The sequence below is a fragment of the Triticum aestivum genome, chromosome 7B (assembly GCF_018294505.1).
Source record: "Triticum aestivum cultivar Chinese Spring chromosome 7B, IWGSC CS RefSeq v2.1, whole genome shotgun sequence".
Taxonomy (NCBI): domain Eukaryota; kingdom Viridiplantae; phylum Streptophyta; class Magnoliopsida; order Poales; family Poaceae; genus Triticum; species Triticum aestivum.
The window spans coordinates 437,637,231-437,652,754 of NC_057813.1; the positions used below are offsets into that span (position 1 = coordinate 437,637,231).

The 15,524-nt window shown below is 43.5% G+C and overlaps 1 protein-coding gene across 2 annotated transcripts; it reads right to left on the reverse strand.

Annotated features, from left to right (window-relative positions):
- Positions 1 to 6,427: 6,427 nt before the first annotated feature.
- On the reverse strand, positions 6,428 to 13,188 carry LOC123155884 (uncharacterized). Of its 2 annotated transcripts, XM_044574028.1 has the most exons (14): positions 12,970 to 13,161; positions 12,242 to 12,287; positions 11,947 to 12,148; positions 11,570 to 11,644; positions 11,381 to 11,482; positions 11,184 to 11,224; positions 10,605 to 10,718; positions 8,902 to 9,016; positions 8,612 to 8,802; positions 8,435 to 8,551; positions 7,986 to 8,066; positions 7,613 to 7,854; positions 7,304 to 7,343; positions 6,428 to 7,200 (listed from the first exon to the last, which is right to left on the reverse strand). In XM_044574028.1, coding segments are annotated over exons 1-14 (1,932 nt in total). In that variant the 5' UTR covers positions 12,972 to 13,161; the 3' UTR covers positions 6,428 to 6,636. The 2 variants fall into 2 exon arrangements, with proteins under 2 accessions (XP_044429963.1, XP_044429964.1); XM_044574029.1 differs by lacking the exon at positions 8,435 to 8,551 and having other exon boundaries at positions 12,970 to 13,188.
- Positions 13,189 to 15,524: the final 2,336 nt, after the last annotated feature.

Consider the following 15,524-nt stretch of genomic DNA (forward strand, 5'->3'; position numbering starts at 1 on the left):
TGCGCATGTACACACCCCTCTTCCTCGAGCTTCCTGGCGAGTGCATTATTACCATATTTCCCCGTTCATGTAAATGTTTATTATTCATGCTAGAATTGTATTGATCGGAAACTTAAATAAATGTGTGAATACATAAACTACATCGTGTCCCTAGTTAGCCTCTACTAGACTAGCTCGTTGATCAAAGATGTTTAAGGTTTCCTAACCATGGACATGAGTTTTCATTTGATAACAGGGTCACATCATTAGAGAATGATGTGATGGACAAGACCCAACCATAAGCTTAGCATCAAATTGTTTAGTTATTTGCTACAACTTTCTTCATGTCAAGTATCAATTCCTTAGACCATGAGATCATGTCATTCCAGGATACCGGAGGAATACTTTTTGTGCTATCAAACATCACTTTATAACTGGGTGATCATAAAGGTGTTCTACAAGTATCTTTGAAGGTGTCTGTGGAGTTGCATGGATCGAGACTGGGATTTATCACTCTGTATGACGAAGAGATATCTCTGGGCCCTCTCGGTAACACAACATCATGAAGAGCTTGCAAGAAAATGTGGTTAATGAGTTAGTCGCATGATCTTGTATTACAGAACGAATAAAGAGACTTGCTGATAACGAGATTGAACTAGGTATGGAGATGCCGATGATCGAATCTCGGGCAAGTAACATATCACTTGACAAAGGGAATTGCATACGGGATTACCCGAATCCTTGACATCGTGGTTCAACCGATAAAAGATATTTGTCGAATATGTGCGAACCAATATGGGCATCCAGGTCCTGCTATTGGTTATTGACCGGACAGACGTCTTATTCATGTCTACATGATTCTAGAACCCATAGGGTCCGCACACTTAACGTTCGATGACAGTAGAGTAATATCGGGATATGTGCATTAGTAACTGAATGTTGTTCGGAGTCCCGGATGATAACTTGGACATCACTAGGAGCTCTGGAATGGTCCGGAGGTAAAGATTTATATATGGGAAGTCCTGTTTTGGTCGCCAGAAAAGTTTCGGGCATTACCAGCAGTGTACCAGGAGTGCCGAAAGGGGTTAGGGGGTCCGTCGGGGGGGGGGGGGGGGGGGGGTTCACCTGCTCCGGGGGCCCACATGGGCTGTAGGGGGTGTGCCTTGGCATATACGGGCTAGGGGCACCAGCCCCAAGAGGCCCATGCGCCAAGAGGGGAGGAGGAGGAAGAGTCCTAAGGGGGGAAGGCACCCCCTAGGTGCCTTGGGGAGGGAGGAAACCTCCCTAGGCCCATGCCCCCTCCTTGGAGGAGGGGCTAGGGCTGCGCCCCAGCCCTCCCCTTGCCTCCTATATATAGTGGGGGAGAGGGAGAGGCTGAACACACCAATTCCCACGCCCCGGTGGCAGCCTTACCTCTCCCATAACTCCGTTTTCTCCTTAGATTGGTTCCGACAGCGTTTGGCGAAGCCCTGCCGGCACTGCATCATCACCATCTCCACCATGTCGTCGTGCTGGTTGATATCCCATCTACTTCTCCTCTATTGCTTTCTAGATCAAAAGGAGGAGATGTCACTCACGTGTGCTGAACACGGAGGTGTCGTCTGTTCGCCGCTAGATCTGATTGGATCGTGATCGAATCGCGAAGAGTACGACTACACCAACCACGTTATATACACTTCCGCTTTTGGTCTACAAGGGTATGTATACACACTACCCTCTCGTTGCCATGCATCTCCTAGATTAGATCTTGGGTGTTCGTAGGAATTTTTTTGATTTTCATGCTTCGCTCCCCTTCAATGGCATCATGAGCTATGCGTAGATGTATATGCACAAGTAGAACACAAAGAAGTTGTGGGCGTTGATGTTCAGATTGCTTACCTCCGTTGTCTTATTTTGATTCGGCGGTATTGTCGGATCAAGTGGCTCTGAACAACCTTACATGTCCTCTGAAAGGGCAACTAATCCCCGGGTGGTTTTGGTAATTCATAACAATATATAGCTCATTGAACTAATATCCATTCAAGTTAAATATTTTAGAAAGTTCAATGATTGACATGGAGTAGACTAGAGATGTGGACCCCTCAAAATGCTAAGGACAATGATTGGAAAAAGCTCAAGACTCTTCATTTTCATTTTCATGATCCAAGGTCACATTGAGTACATAGGAAAGCCAATACTATTAAAAGGGGATGAGGTGTTGCTTAATGGTCTACTTGCTCAAAGTGCTTAGTGATATTGCTCCAAAACCCTGAACCACTTTCTCATTTCCACATATGTCCAAAACCCAAAGTCAAACTCGGCCCCACCGATTTGATCTATCCGGCGCCACCGAGTTCAGTTGACATAGCCACTGCCAGAAACCCTAGACAATTAGGTCTCACTGAGATGGCATTGCAAACTCTCTATTTCCCTTCGTAATGTTTCAGTCTCACCAAAATGAGTGATCGGTCCCACCGAGTTCGCATTGAAAACTCTCTGTTTCCCTTCGTAACGTTTCGGTCTCACCGAAATGAACGATCGGTCCCACCGAGTTTCCCTAACCAACTCTCTGTTTGCTCATTGCTAAAATCGGTCTCGCCGAGTTCATGCAATCGGTCTCACCGAGATGAGGTTTTGCCCTAGCCCTAGCACATCGGTCCCACCGAGTTGATCATGTCGGTCCCACCAAGATTCCTAACGTTCACATTTTGAACTTAATCGGTCTCATCGAGTTCATCTATTCGGTCTGACCGAGTTGGGTCAAATGTGTGTAATGGTTGGATTTTGTGTGGAGGCTATATATACCCCTTCTCTATTCAAGAGAGAGCCATCAGAACGTGCCTACACTTCCACTACTTATTTTCTGAGAGAGAACCACCTACTCATGTGTTGAGACCAAGATATTCCACTCCAACCACAAGAATTTTGATCTCTAGCCTTCCCCAAGTCGCTTTCCACTCAAATCATCTTTCCACCATAGCCAAATCTGTGAAAGAGAGTTGAGTGTTGGGGAGACTATCATTTGAAGCACAGGAGCAAGGAGTTCATCATCAACACGCCATCTATTACCTTTTGGAGAGTGGTATCTCCTAGATTGGTTAGGTGTCACTTGGGAGCCTCCGACAAGATTGTGGAGTTGAACCAAGGAGTTTGTAAGGGCAAGGAGATCGCCTACTTCGTGAAGATATGCCCGGGTGAGGCAAGTCCTTCGTGGGCGATGGTCATGGTGAGATAGACAAGGTTGCTTCTTCGTGGACCCTTTGTGGGTGGAGCCCTCCGTGGACTCGTGCAACCGTTACCCTTCGTGGGTTGAAGTCTCCATCAACGTGGATGTACGATAGCACCGACACACTCCCCTCTCGTTGATATGCATCTCCTAGATTAGATCTTGGGTGTTCGTGGGATTTTTCTATTGTCATGCTTCGTTCCTCATCGGTTGAACCATGTCCGGTGCGCACGTGCACCCCCATCTTTCTCGTGCTTCCTAGCGAGTTTAGGTCATTGATGATGAACCAACTCGGGTACGCATGTGAACCCCCTCTTCCTCAAGCTTCATGGCGAGTGCAGGTCATTAATGTTGAACCACGCCAGGTACGCACGTGCACCCCATCCCCCCCCCCCCCCCCCCCCCCGAGCTTCCTTGCGAGTTTAGATTAGTAATGATGAACCAAGTCAGGTGCGCACGTGCACCTCTGTCTTCCTCGAGCTTCCTGGCTAATGCATGTATATTAATGTTGAACCACGTCAGGTGCACACGTACACCCCAATCTTCCCCGAGCTTCCTCGCGAGTTAAAGTAATTAATGATGAACCAGGCCAGAAGCGTATGTGCACCCCCGTCTTCCTCGAGGTGAGTGCATGTAATTATTGTTGCCCTTTTCTCCTCTATCAATATCGGCTTCTTTGTGTTTCCTTCATCTATGATGTGTAGCTACACCAGGGCAAGTAAGCCTATCTACCATACATGACCACCTATTAGATTACCCCGATTGATTTCTTATTCATCGTCTTCTCTTGGTTAGGAACCCTAAACCATATTAAATACTCCCAACCCCAATAAAAACTTAATAGAAATATTAGCAGACATTGTTTATTGTTTGCTACTTGGCTTGCTAGCCACTCCTATTCTTCATCCGTGCTTTGATTCAACTACACTCTTCTTTTGTGTAGTATAAGATTTATCCCAGACAGTGAAATATGATCGTCTAGATTAGACGCTATTGACCTGAGATGAGATGGCATATGTGGTGAGGTGGAGTGTGTACATGATGAGATAAAAGTAGTGTGAATCAAATATTGAACTATTGTATTTGATTATTATATAGTTGTAAAATATTTGTACAATATAAGTAGTATTTCACAGCTCATCCATACCAAGTGAAATACAAGTAGTGTGTTCGTCGCAAAAATAAATAAATAAAAGTAGTGTGTTGATAAAGTGCAATGTGTACATGTAGAAAGAACCCATGCATATTGAGAGAAATATAATTAGGGGGGTTGATGGTGTGGCATATGTGGTGAGGTGAAGTGCGTGCATGTTGAGATAAATAGAAATAGTGGGGATCAACCAGCCAAATTTCCGGCAGATTCAGATGGAAGCACTGGTCGATGGTAATCAATTCAAACTTTTAAGATTACGGTAAAAGTGTGGCCAAAGTGTTAATGAACTGTATCCACCTTCGTGACTATCCCCTAAAACACATTCAAGACATCATCGTAGTAAACAATATCACCGCATTGTACAAGCTGTGGATGGTAAATGAAGCAGCCAAAGTTCCAGTCCGGCAATAAGCTAACCCTGTGATGCATCCGACGACGAACAACTGAAAGAAACTTCCCCCCGAGAGGTGTGCTACACTGAACATAACTGAACTTACGACGACAGCGTTCCTCCATTTCATCGAGGAAGATAGGGCTGTTAGAAGAAACCCGCGGTAAATGATTTCTTCGGACAATGGAGCAACCACACAGTACAGAAACCAGCAGACTAGCCTAGAGGTTCCACCATCGGAGAGGATTTCCTTTAATATAGGATCGTATGCATCCTGCGACATTTCAGATTGAATGAACACCGAATTAGGTACTTCCAACAGATTGTAAAGCTTCAGTCAGGAAGAGTAATGCAATGAACAACACAACAGGAGAAGCGTGCAATAGCTGAAAAACTGCAATTTCAAGTGCTTCGACCGTGCTGACCTCGGTACCTATCAGTCTGTCAGCTATCAGAGATGTGAGAAAAACCATAGACATCAGAAGTCCCAACCATAATACAGTTTCTTTTACCCAGCTAGGCCTGGACGAGAACTTCCCAGCAAAGAAGGTACCAACTTGACGGCCAGGCTTTGCAGTGTACTGCAACAGTGATAAACCCAGAGTGAGCTCTCCTAGTTGAAGCATGGCTGTGGAAACGACCTGCATTGACAGGGTAAAATTTTACAGGTCAACAATGCACGCAACGGATGAACAAACCATTTAGATGAGTGTGCCAAAAATAATAAATGAATGAGAAGTTACCACTTACTGTTGTCAGTGGGTCTAGTGAGGAAGAATGTAGCACTTTGGCTACCACACCGAGTCCTCCAAAGCTCAAGGGAATGTGCAAGGCAAGAAGGTATGCCGCAAATGTCCTCCATACATCCTCGGGCTCCCATGGAGTATCTGAAGAAAGAACCGAGTATTCCTGCGATTTCATCACAGAAAGACCATATTACAATGTGTTTATGACGAAGCATGCCAGTTCGACTTAGGTACTCCCTCCGTTCCGATTTACTCGTCGTGGTTTTAGTTCAAATTTGAACTAAAACCACGACGAGTAAATCGGAACGGAGGGAGTACATACTACCTATTACAGTATGTTATAGAGCATTTTAATACTACAAAATAACTGGTTCGCTCATCGAAGAAAACCACCTATTTTCAAAGACACTAAACAGGCACAGACTAATATCTGTGCATCATGTCTGACGAAGGGAGCCCCTCCCACCCAATCACCCAAAGAAGCAAAGCAAATTTCAAGAGCAAAATCCGCGGCGCAAGGAGCCATTTTCCACGAGCTTATGAGCAGGAACATAGTGGTGAGGTGCAGTTTGCAGAGGCATTACATCGAACAGCTCGGGGTCGGAGTCCTTGTCGCCAGGAGTAGGAGGAGGTGAAGAAGAGCAAGCGCGGCTGAAAGCAAAGGAGGACGGGCGCCGCAGCAGGGGCGCGGCAAGAGCTCTGAATTTTGCCGCGCCAGCACGACGGGGTGGACCTCCGCCTCCGCCGTTGGTTCTACTTCTCACAGGAGGAAGAAGAGGACGCGACGAGCAACAAGCCGCTGTTACTGTCAGCAGCATATCCGAACGCACGCGCGCGAGGACCGCTGGTGCGTGCGAGGCCGTTGCTGAACCTTCCTAGTCATTCGTTCTCCCGTGCGACCGCGGACGCCCGAGATTGACAGACACAGGAGCCTCAGAAGCACACACACCAGATAACACCAAATAAGTAACTGGCCAATGATGCCAATCGATTAATAAGAGCATACATATATGGTTTGTTTGTTTCATACAACAGGCATTATTGTGCTCTTCACCAGTCTTATTATCACGTCGGCCTTTCTATTTTTTACGCAACAACACTTGATGATTCTAGACATCCCTCCCTCCACATCGGGTGCCGGCGATCTCTCAACAGTCAGTCACTACGGAGGCAAGACGACTTTCCGACAGAGGATGAGATCCGACAGGGTCTTTCCGTGCCGGTCCACCCTTCTGGAGCAGTTCACGCCGCCGTCGAGGATATTCCTCACCACGACGTTCAAGGAGCTGATGCCCGGGACATCGTAAATCTCGACCACGACACGCTCGAGCAGATTGTTGCGACGCTCAATCACTCCGTCGTCTGGAAACGACGAACGATCAAGCAGGGGCGAGAGAGAGCCCTTCACCCACTCAGGAGTGATCACTGTCCTGAGCCGGCCAATGTCGTCTGGGAAATGAGGGATGATGGACAGATTCAGGTCGTTTCCCTTGTCACCGGCTCTGCTGTGGGCCACACGGTACAGGGCGATCTCCGACCCGGATGGAGCTGGAGCAGATACAGGAGGTGCTGGTTCGTCCAGCTTTGTATTCAAGTGTTGTTGAATGCCCGCCGCACAACTTCCCGTGTACCTATTCTTCTTATTGGCATTTGTAGACAGATTCTGTGAACCAGGAATGGCTGAGTTCTTCGCATTGGCTTGCCAGAAGATGTTTTCCCTATCAATCTGTACAAATAGGATAGAAATTAATGCTATATCAAAAAGTATAACATGTGTTTTAACAATCCTCTAAAGGAGTCGTCATCAAGTTAAGAGTGGTCATCCGTACCAGCAACTTCTGCAGAGTTAGTTCGTTCTTTCGTCCAGTGCTGCCAAATGGAATTGGAAACAAACTTGTCAATTTGTTTTAGCGACTCCATGAACAAGGAGAGAAGAAAAATGCTGACATCTTCTCCATGAATATGGTAATATTTAATTTCGTTTTCAGAATTATTTTCCATGGTTGATCCCCACGACATAGGTTAGCCATCTATGTACGTCAGTGCATACATAACTATGCTAAGATCAGCCACAATGAGACAGCACTACAGTAATAGCTCTGCAAACACAGGACCAACGTGATTATAATTATAAGTACCTGATGCCACCACCCCCGGCTGGACCATTTGTATAAAGCGCAATGAACTCCTCAACGAATCCATCAGCATGCTCCTCCTGCTCAAATAGCCCATCCATCCGAAGTCTAACATCTATCACTTCCTTGGAAGAGTGACGACTGTCATTGTCACCTCCATTAGCTTTCACGCTATCATATCCCATAACATATGCGATTATTTTCTCTTCGATGCCGGGATATCTTTCATTCATCCATGATCTAACCTAATGCCAGCAGAAAAGGTTTAAATGCAGGAACTGCCTTTGTGCTGTCACGTGTAAATAGGTACATTTAATTGTTAACACACCAGAAATCTGAAACAAATATTGCATGCAAAATACTTTCATGAACTTACTAGGTATTCTGCTGCCTGAGCGCGCCTTAAACACCCTTGTCCCCCATATGATATCTCTCCCCAGCCTTTCCATCCCTTTCCCTAAAGAAAAAAAAATGTGAACGACTACAGTGAGAAAGCTAATAACTATGAGCCTCTTAACTATCTGGATAATCAAAGGACGTTTCTTCAATTCATTAACACTATTGTCTGATTCTATCTGCGAAACTGCGAAATAGCATGCTTAATTTGAAACAATAACGCTATCAGACACAAATTTTCAGAAATACAACACATAAAATACTTCACTTATATTGGTGACTTTTGCAGTTCCAGTAACATAGCATGGAACAGAGTAATTACCCAACTACACAACATGTCAATACTAGGTACTGGATGCTTTTAGCTGGAAGAAGACTAAAGAAAAACTTGAAACTAGTACAATTTATATTCTTACTAGAAAAACATACAGTAGGAAACAATTGGAGGAGTTTCTCAGGCCGGAGAGGATCAGATGGTTTCGCTCCTTTACAGTGAACCTTATCTTGTGATATTTGATGGAACTGCACGCCACTAAAATCTACAACCTGCTAACAAGTGTTCAGACAAGAAGCTTACATGGGATTGGATATGTAATATAACCTCACCAGATCAGGAGTGATGTAGTTTGCAGGGTCTCCAACTTCATACAGAAGCTGTTCTGCACAAGTGCTATAGCTCAGAAGACCTCCGCTACCCTTTGCCTTGGCAACACAAACTTCTCCTTTGTAACTCACTTCAGCATACGGAAGAGACAAATCCCGAAGCTGCTCAAAAGAAAAATTTCGATATGCATCTCCTGCTCTTTACAATACCAGATGTAGAACATTAAAAAAACATGAATCAAGAATGAAGTGAAAATTCCCGCCTAATAATTTTGGAAGGACAAGAGATGTACCAGGGTGCATGAAATATCCTCCAGTGAGATGACAACCACATTCCAGAAGATGGCTAGCCAATGTCCCTTGTGCCAACTTATCAAAGTCATTCCAATTCCAACCCAATTCGTAGACCTTATATTGGAAAGGCAGTGGGAAAAGGATGGACCATTAACTAAATAACCATGATAGGAAAAATACATATTCAGATTTACATATTTTGAGCAACTTGGAGAGAAGAAACACATAACTAAACCCTAAAGAAATAAAGGGTTCTCTGAAACAACAACCGAAAGTCGCTGGAGCTATTATAAGCACTGCTATTTCAAGAAAATAAGAATCTTTTGTGGCCACAAACTCTACAATCTCCCTTCTAAAATAAATAAAAATGTTATCATTTTTGGTAGCTCAGAAGGTTCTTTAAAAATTGGAAGATGTAAAAACATTCCGAAGAATCAGATATACGAATTTCTTTTCAATCAACATTATAAAGTGGCATAGATGTTTCATAAGCTGAAGTTCTTAAGGAAGTTCTGTAAATCTTAGAAATACTGAAACGCTTCTTGTAATGTAGGTTTCTTGACAAATTCTCCTAATGTAAATATATTCGCATAACATTAACACTTCATTCAGAAGTAATCAATGATACCGGAATTCTCTGAATTTTATATGATTCTGTGATGTTTTTATGCACATCTATTGTTGAGAAGTTACACCTCAATTTAAAGATACCAGAAATACGGAAACTCTTCGCAGTAAAAAACAGTAAACCATAAAATTCAAAATAGTTCTGGGAAATGTTTTTACAAGGCATTTTTAGTTTTCTCCAGAAAATTCACATAAAATTACACTAGGAAAGCATGTCAACATCCTTCTTGTTTTTATGGTACATCCTCAAATAATTCTTGGTACAGAACATTTATAAGAATTCATAACTTCACTTCCAAACTGATCTGTGAATTGGTCTGGATTTTCAGCCAATTTCTCTATTTTTATGATTGTTCTTAGGAATCAAACACCTTTACCAACTTAGTAGTGGGAGAAACAAAATAAGTATGACATATAGCAATTTTCTGGCAGAATGGAGATTGACGGTGACAAAAATAATAAAAAGACGGGCTGAAGTAAACTTCTGAAAACATGTAACTTACGCCATCTATGCTGAACTATCCAGTCAAGTTTTCTGCATGAATCAGCAAGAAATAGAGAGCATTCATTACTGAGCATTGAAGGTTGCCTACTACTAACAGATTTATATGTTTTAATGTTACATCATCTTGCAGAAGCCAACAGATCCACACAAACTAAAACTCAAATACAAAGATTGCTTCATATTCTTCCTGTTAACAATGCAGGAAGATGGCCGGGCGCCGGGCACTATCAGCTTGGCTGGGGATAGGTTCATAGATCATAGGTGAGAGATAAACCTTGGGGATCCCTTTAATAGAGATGGTCAACTGAACACCCAAGCAAGCAATCCCCAACTTAAGGTAACAAACCTATTACAGTAGGGATCTAATCTTAACAAACCGTAAAGAGATAACTAATTGGTAGATATAGCTGTAACTTCCACACATGATGTTTTTTTTTCTTCAGCATGTGTGCAGGCAGAGGCCATAGACCAAGGCCTCCTATGACCGATTTTTTCATATGGTACAATTATGTTGAAAAAATGAAATTACAGAATTATTAGCAAGCATAAGAATAGCCATCAAAGGCATACCATAGGTGCTAAAAATAGTGCTGCATCAGCAACCCGAGAAGTAATGACGACATGTGGTTTGTAAGTTTCCAGGCAATGTACAATGGGGGCTGCACCAAGATATGTGCTTCTTCCCTGCACGCACAACAAAATGCCATCAAATTGAAAACCAAGATAAAATAATATGCAAATTCTCAATGCCCACCACAGAGAAAATGGCCAGGAAAATATATATGTATCAAGGCAAAGCAGCAACAGTATGTTAATCCTAAGTTCTATAATGGGTACGCTATAGAATCTCCTGATCAGACAGTGTCTAAGTCCCTTCTCATTCATAGTATCCTCTGAAGATTTCTGTAGATCTTTCAGTAACAATCTTTTGGCCACATATGTCAACCACAAAGCTCCTATATGCCATGGACCATATGGTACATAATTACATATGTTAACAAACTAACTTCAGAAGATTGGATGCAAATTGCTGATCAGTTATGGTCAGTTACTTCCCCATAAGTTAATAAGACTGAGGCTAAGAAACCAGATATTGCTATTTTATTAAACCAGATGAAGAAAAAAATAAAAAGACGATGAAGAAGTTACCTCTGCCACTCCCATTGATTCATTCGATAATACTGAGTTTTCTGCAAAAAGACCAGACCCAAAAACAGTTGTAAGCTTGATTATCAGTTTTGACTCCACACACAAAGCTATGATGGCCGGCATTCCTTGATTTATACACAACCTTGGTAGCACCCAAAGTATCATACAATTGGCAGTATCAAACAGATCAAAATTACCTGGACCCGAAATCGACGATTCATAAGCTACAGCGACTGTTATCTCCAGTCCCAAACTAGAAGCAAGGTCCAGTATTTCTTTCTGTGCTCCAGGTGGATCAACTAATAAATGGGAAAGACACTTACATTATCTAATTGAGAAAACAAAACAAATGAGGTAAAGGAAAGCTACAGTCAGCATTGTCTTACTTGCTCCCATGTTAGTTATTATGCAAACTTCTCTATCCAAAGCCAAGGGTAGAAGCACCGACAGCCACTCCTTAACTGCATATTGATACCCCGAAAGGTGCATTGAAATTCTTATTGACAGTAACATAAGCAATGAATAAAGTAAAATAAAGTAAATAATATATCCCTACTGAGAAGGACCAAAATATGTTATACATGATAAAAATCAGAGAAGTTTGTCCTTGATATGTACAAAGAAGATATACAATTAAATACATGCAATAAGTACTCCATAAACTCGCAACCACAGATGCAGTTCACAAGATAAAAGGTATCACCTGCTTTGATTAGCAATACAATTAAATGCACAAGTATCAAATATTTGTCAACAACTACACCTCGGGGATCAAATCCTTTCCCTCCTGCCAGCATAACTTGGTAGCGGTCTGCAAGTGTTCGCTCCGCCAAACACTCAAGTACTATGTAGTTAAGTTCTTCGACTCTCTCCAATAACTTCAAAGCAGCCATCGGCCGGTCACCCCCAAATCCAGCCCCACAGCCAACATATACTTGATTCTTGCGCCGTTGAGGATTGCTCCTCTATGAAGCGACAGATATATTAGAATAACTGGAGCATTCGTTTCATTAATTCATGATTGGCATGGAAAATTTCCAGTTCTGCAAACAACTAACCAGCTTCACCGCACAGTTCTGAACTTCTTCCAGTGCTACTGTCTCCCTGAAATTATTTCACTATCAGAATGAAGTACATACATGTAGAGCTGCAATTATTTCCACGAGAGTTTCGAAAAGTGTGGGATTTTTCACATTGGCAGTCAGATGTGTGATAAACACATTCACATACACAGAAGCACTAATTTTGGAAACAGAAATACAGCAGCATCAGATAATTCATCTGACGACCTCAAGGTTCCAAGAAATCACTTTCATTCTAATTTATCAATGACAAACTAAAGAGCTAATCAAGCAGGCAGAGACCCATTTGAGGGTCATGGAGGTTCAGTTGAACCCCCCAGCCCTAGAAGAGGATTTGGATCGGATTTGCTCACAGGAAAGGAATGACCAAACGAAAAACTCTTGGAAGAAAAACCAAAACAAGCTAGGGCTTCCTCGGAAGCTGAAGAGAAAACCTAAAATTCTACCCATATTTGCATAATCCATAATTGCATAAGAAACCTAATTTGCGATCCAACTAAAGCATAACTACAATTACAAGGAAAAAGCAATCCGCTATGTACCTATAGTAACACATGACAAAAAAATCAAAGTAGATTCCAGCATCGAATCGGTAGAGCCACAGTAACGAACAAGAAATAGAGTAAGATCCATGTTGTGAAACTCTAATAACCATGCGATTTATAACAATTATAGGCAAGTCACTGGGTCTGGGTGGTCATTACATCAAACAGGTCGCAGGCGCCGTCCTGAGCGGTGCGAGCTGAAAGCAGCTGAAGAAGGACAAGAGCAGAGCAGGAAGGGGAGCTCCGATTTGGACAGGCCGCGTGGATAGGACGAGGAGCTCCGCCTCCAGTTCTCTCGCGAGGAGAGGAACAAGGGTCTCTTTCTTGAGAGATTTGGATATTTGGCAGTATCCTGTGATACGGGAGCATAGGTGCTCCCATGATACGGACTTCTCGGCCCTCGGATCTCAGATCCAACGGCAAACAGGGAGCTGCTGTAACTGCTGTACTTGTGCGCATTTTTCAGATTTTATTAGGGCTTTTTTGCAAAAATGTTCATTATTTCACAGGAGCTCTTGGATCTAAGATCCAACGGCCGAGCTTGCACGGGAGCACCTAAGCTTAGGTGCTCCCGGAGCACCTGATATTTTCCCATTTGGCACTCTGCTCGTGGTGATTCGCTAAATTGCAACTCAAGATTTCCTTTATAAGCTGGAGGCAAAAACTTTGCCTTTTTTTCATTAAAAAAATACTCCAGTTAGTAAAGCCATCTTCAGCGGCAACCCGTAAATTTCCTCCTGCATCCGTCCTCTTCACTGACACGGGTGTGGGAGGCGGCCATCCAACGTTGGACGAAATTCATGCAAATCGGCCGATATTCATTGAAATATGAAAAGAAAATATCACAGTTCATACATAACATGCAAATAAGTCTAGTACATCAATATCTCAAATTCGATGTCCAACAATTTTTTTAACAGATCATGTCGTCCCACACATACTGCCCCTTCACCTTCATCCAACAATGTATGTACGTAAATGGCCATCCCTCTGCCCTGTGGTACATCACGGCAGCGCGTATGAGCTACACAATGTGTAGAGCAACATTGAGTGAATGAATAATTCAGTTAACAAATTGAGCAAGAAGAAGCAAAGCTTATGGTCTCCTCATCTGTCGCATGCAATGGCCATCTTGCCTCTAGTTGAGCAACTACGTGAGACGTTGGTCTAGATGGTGTACCATCGATACAATAATGGCCTCATATTGCGATCATGTACGATGTGCATGTCATAGGGCACAATGTGCTTTCGTGCGTGAAACAATTCATGCTTTTGCTGCCAGAAGGTCCCCCCCCCCTCTGCTCCTGCCTACGAAATCCACGAATGCGAGCAACCACGCATCGCACATGGTCGAGTACCCCCTCCCCATCCTTCTTACTCTAAAAAATCGTCATGGCATCCAAAAATAAGCTCAATGACATTTGACCGAACACCTGTTGGGTGTGTTGGCCACCATGGAGGTCGTCAACAGGGTGGCGAAGTGTACCTGGGTACAAATAGCTCCACGGTGGATAGCGCCGTCATAAAAGGCGAGCTGGCACGTCGGTGCTGGTTGCGAGCGTCTGGCAATACCTGTGTGGCGGTTGGAGAGGTACCACAACAAGGGCGGAGGTGGAGGTTGCGGATGCAAAGCAAGGGGGAAAAGTGGCGGAGTGGAAGAAAATGAGACCGGGAGGGCGGACTTAGTGGGCGTGTGGTGTCGGAGTCCAACGTGTCTACTGTTCAGGACTCCCTCAACCCTCCCCCCGACTTTGTCTCTACTTTGCGAGAGAGAGTGTTCCCCGCCAAGCGGACCAATACAGGCCCTCATTTGATGGCTTACGTGATCTGGACCGCATGGTCTGAACGTACGCAGGCGATTTGAGGGTCAGCTTGGAGATGCCCTAAGGGCATCTGTTACTGTGACCCTGAAATAGAACACCGCATCCGTCCATGGACCGATGGGGACTACTTCACGGACACTGATGCAGAATCCGCCCATGCAACCGTAGCCACAAATTTTTCATTGTTTTTATTAAGTCTGCAAGCTTAAAAGGGTCGTATATCAAATCGTAGTTCTGAGTTAAATATTACAATCCAACAAAAATTTCAAATTAACATAGTTTAAACTTGAAATTAAATAGCACATATGTTTTAATTTTCCTCTTTAACCGCCCACAAGTGCTCAATCAAATTTTTCTTGAGTTGCTCGATGCCAAATTTGTTGATGCATTTGAATAAACCCATCAAACGTGGCCGGATTCTGATATGGAAGTTCGATAGGATCGCCTACATTCTCAAATTCAAGAATGAGGCAGCATCCTCATCCTCCACGATCATGTTGTGCATGATCACACAAAATGTCATCACCACCCCCCCCCCCCGGCCACCCGCAAGGTCTCCGTATCTCATTGTTTAGTAGGTCCACGAACAACTGCAAAACGGGCCCGAAGAACTCCAAATGTCCTATCAACATCCTTTTTAGCCGTTTCTTGTCTTTGGGCAAAGTGAGACCTTCTAACCAACTGGCTCAGAGATGGTCTTGGCAAAGGTAACCCATGAGGATAGATATCGTCAACCAGATAGTAGCCCATGTTGTATTCATTGCCATTGACAGTATAGTCGTAAGGAGGAGATTTCTCTTCAGTTAGCCTAGCAAACAATGGAGATCGCTGCAGCACATTGACTTCATTGTGATACATGTGCATACCAAAGAAAGCGTGCCAAATAGATTA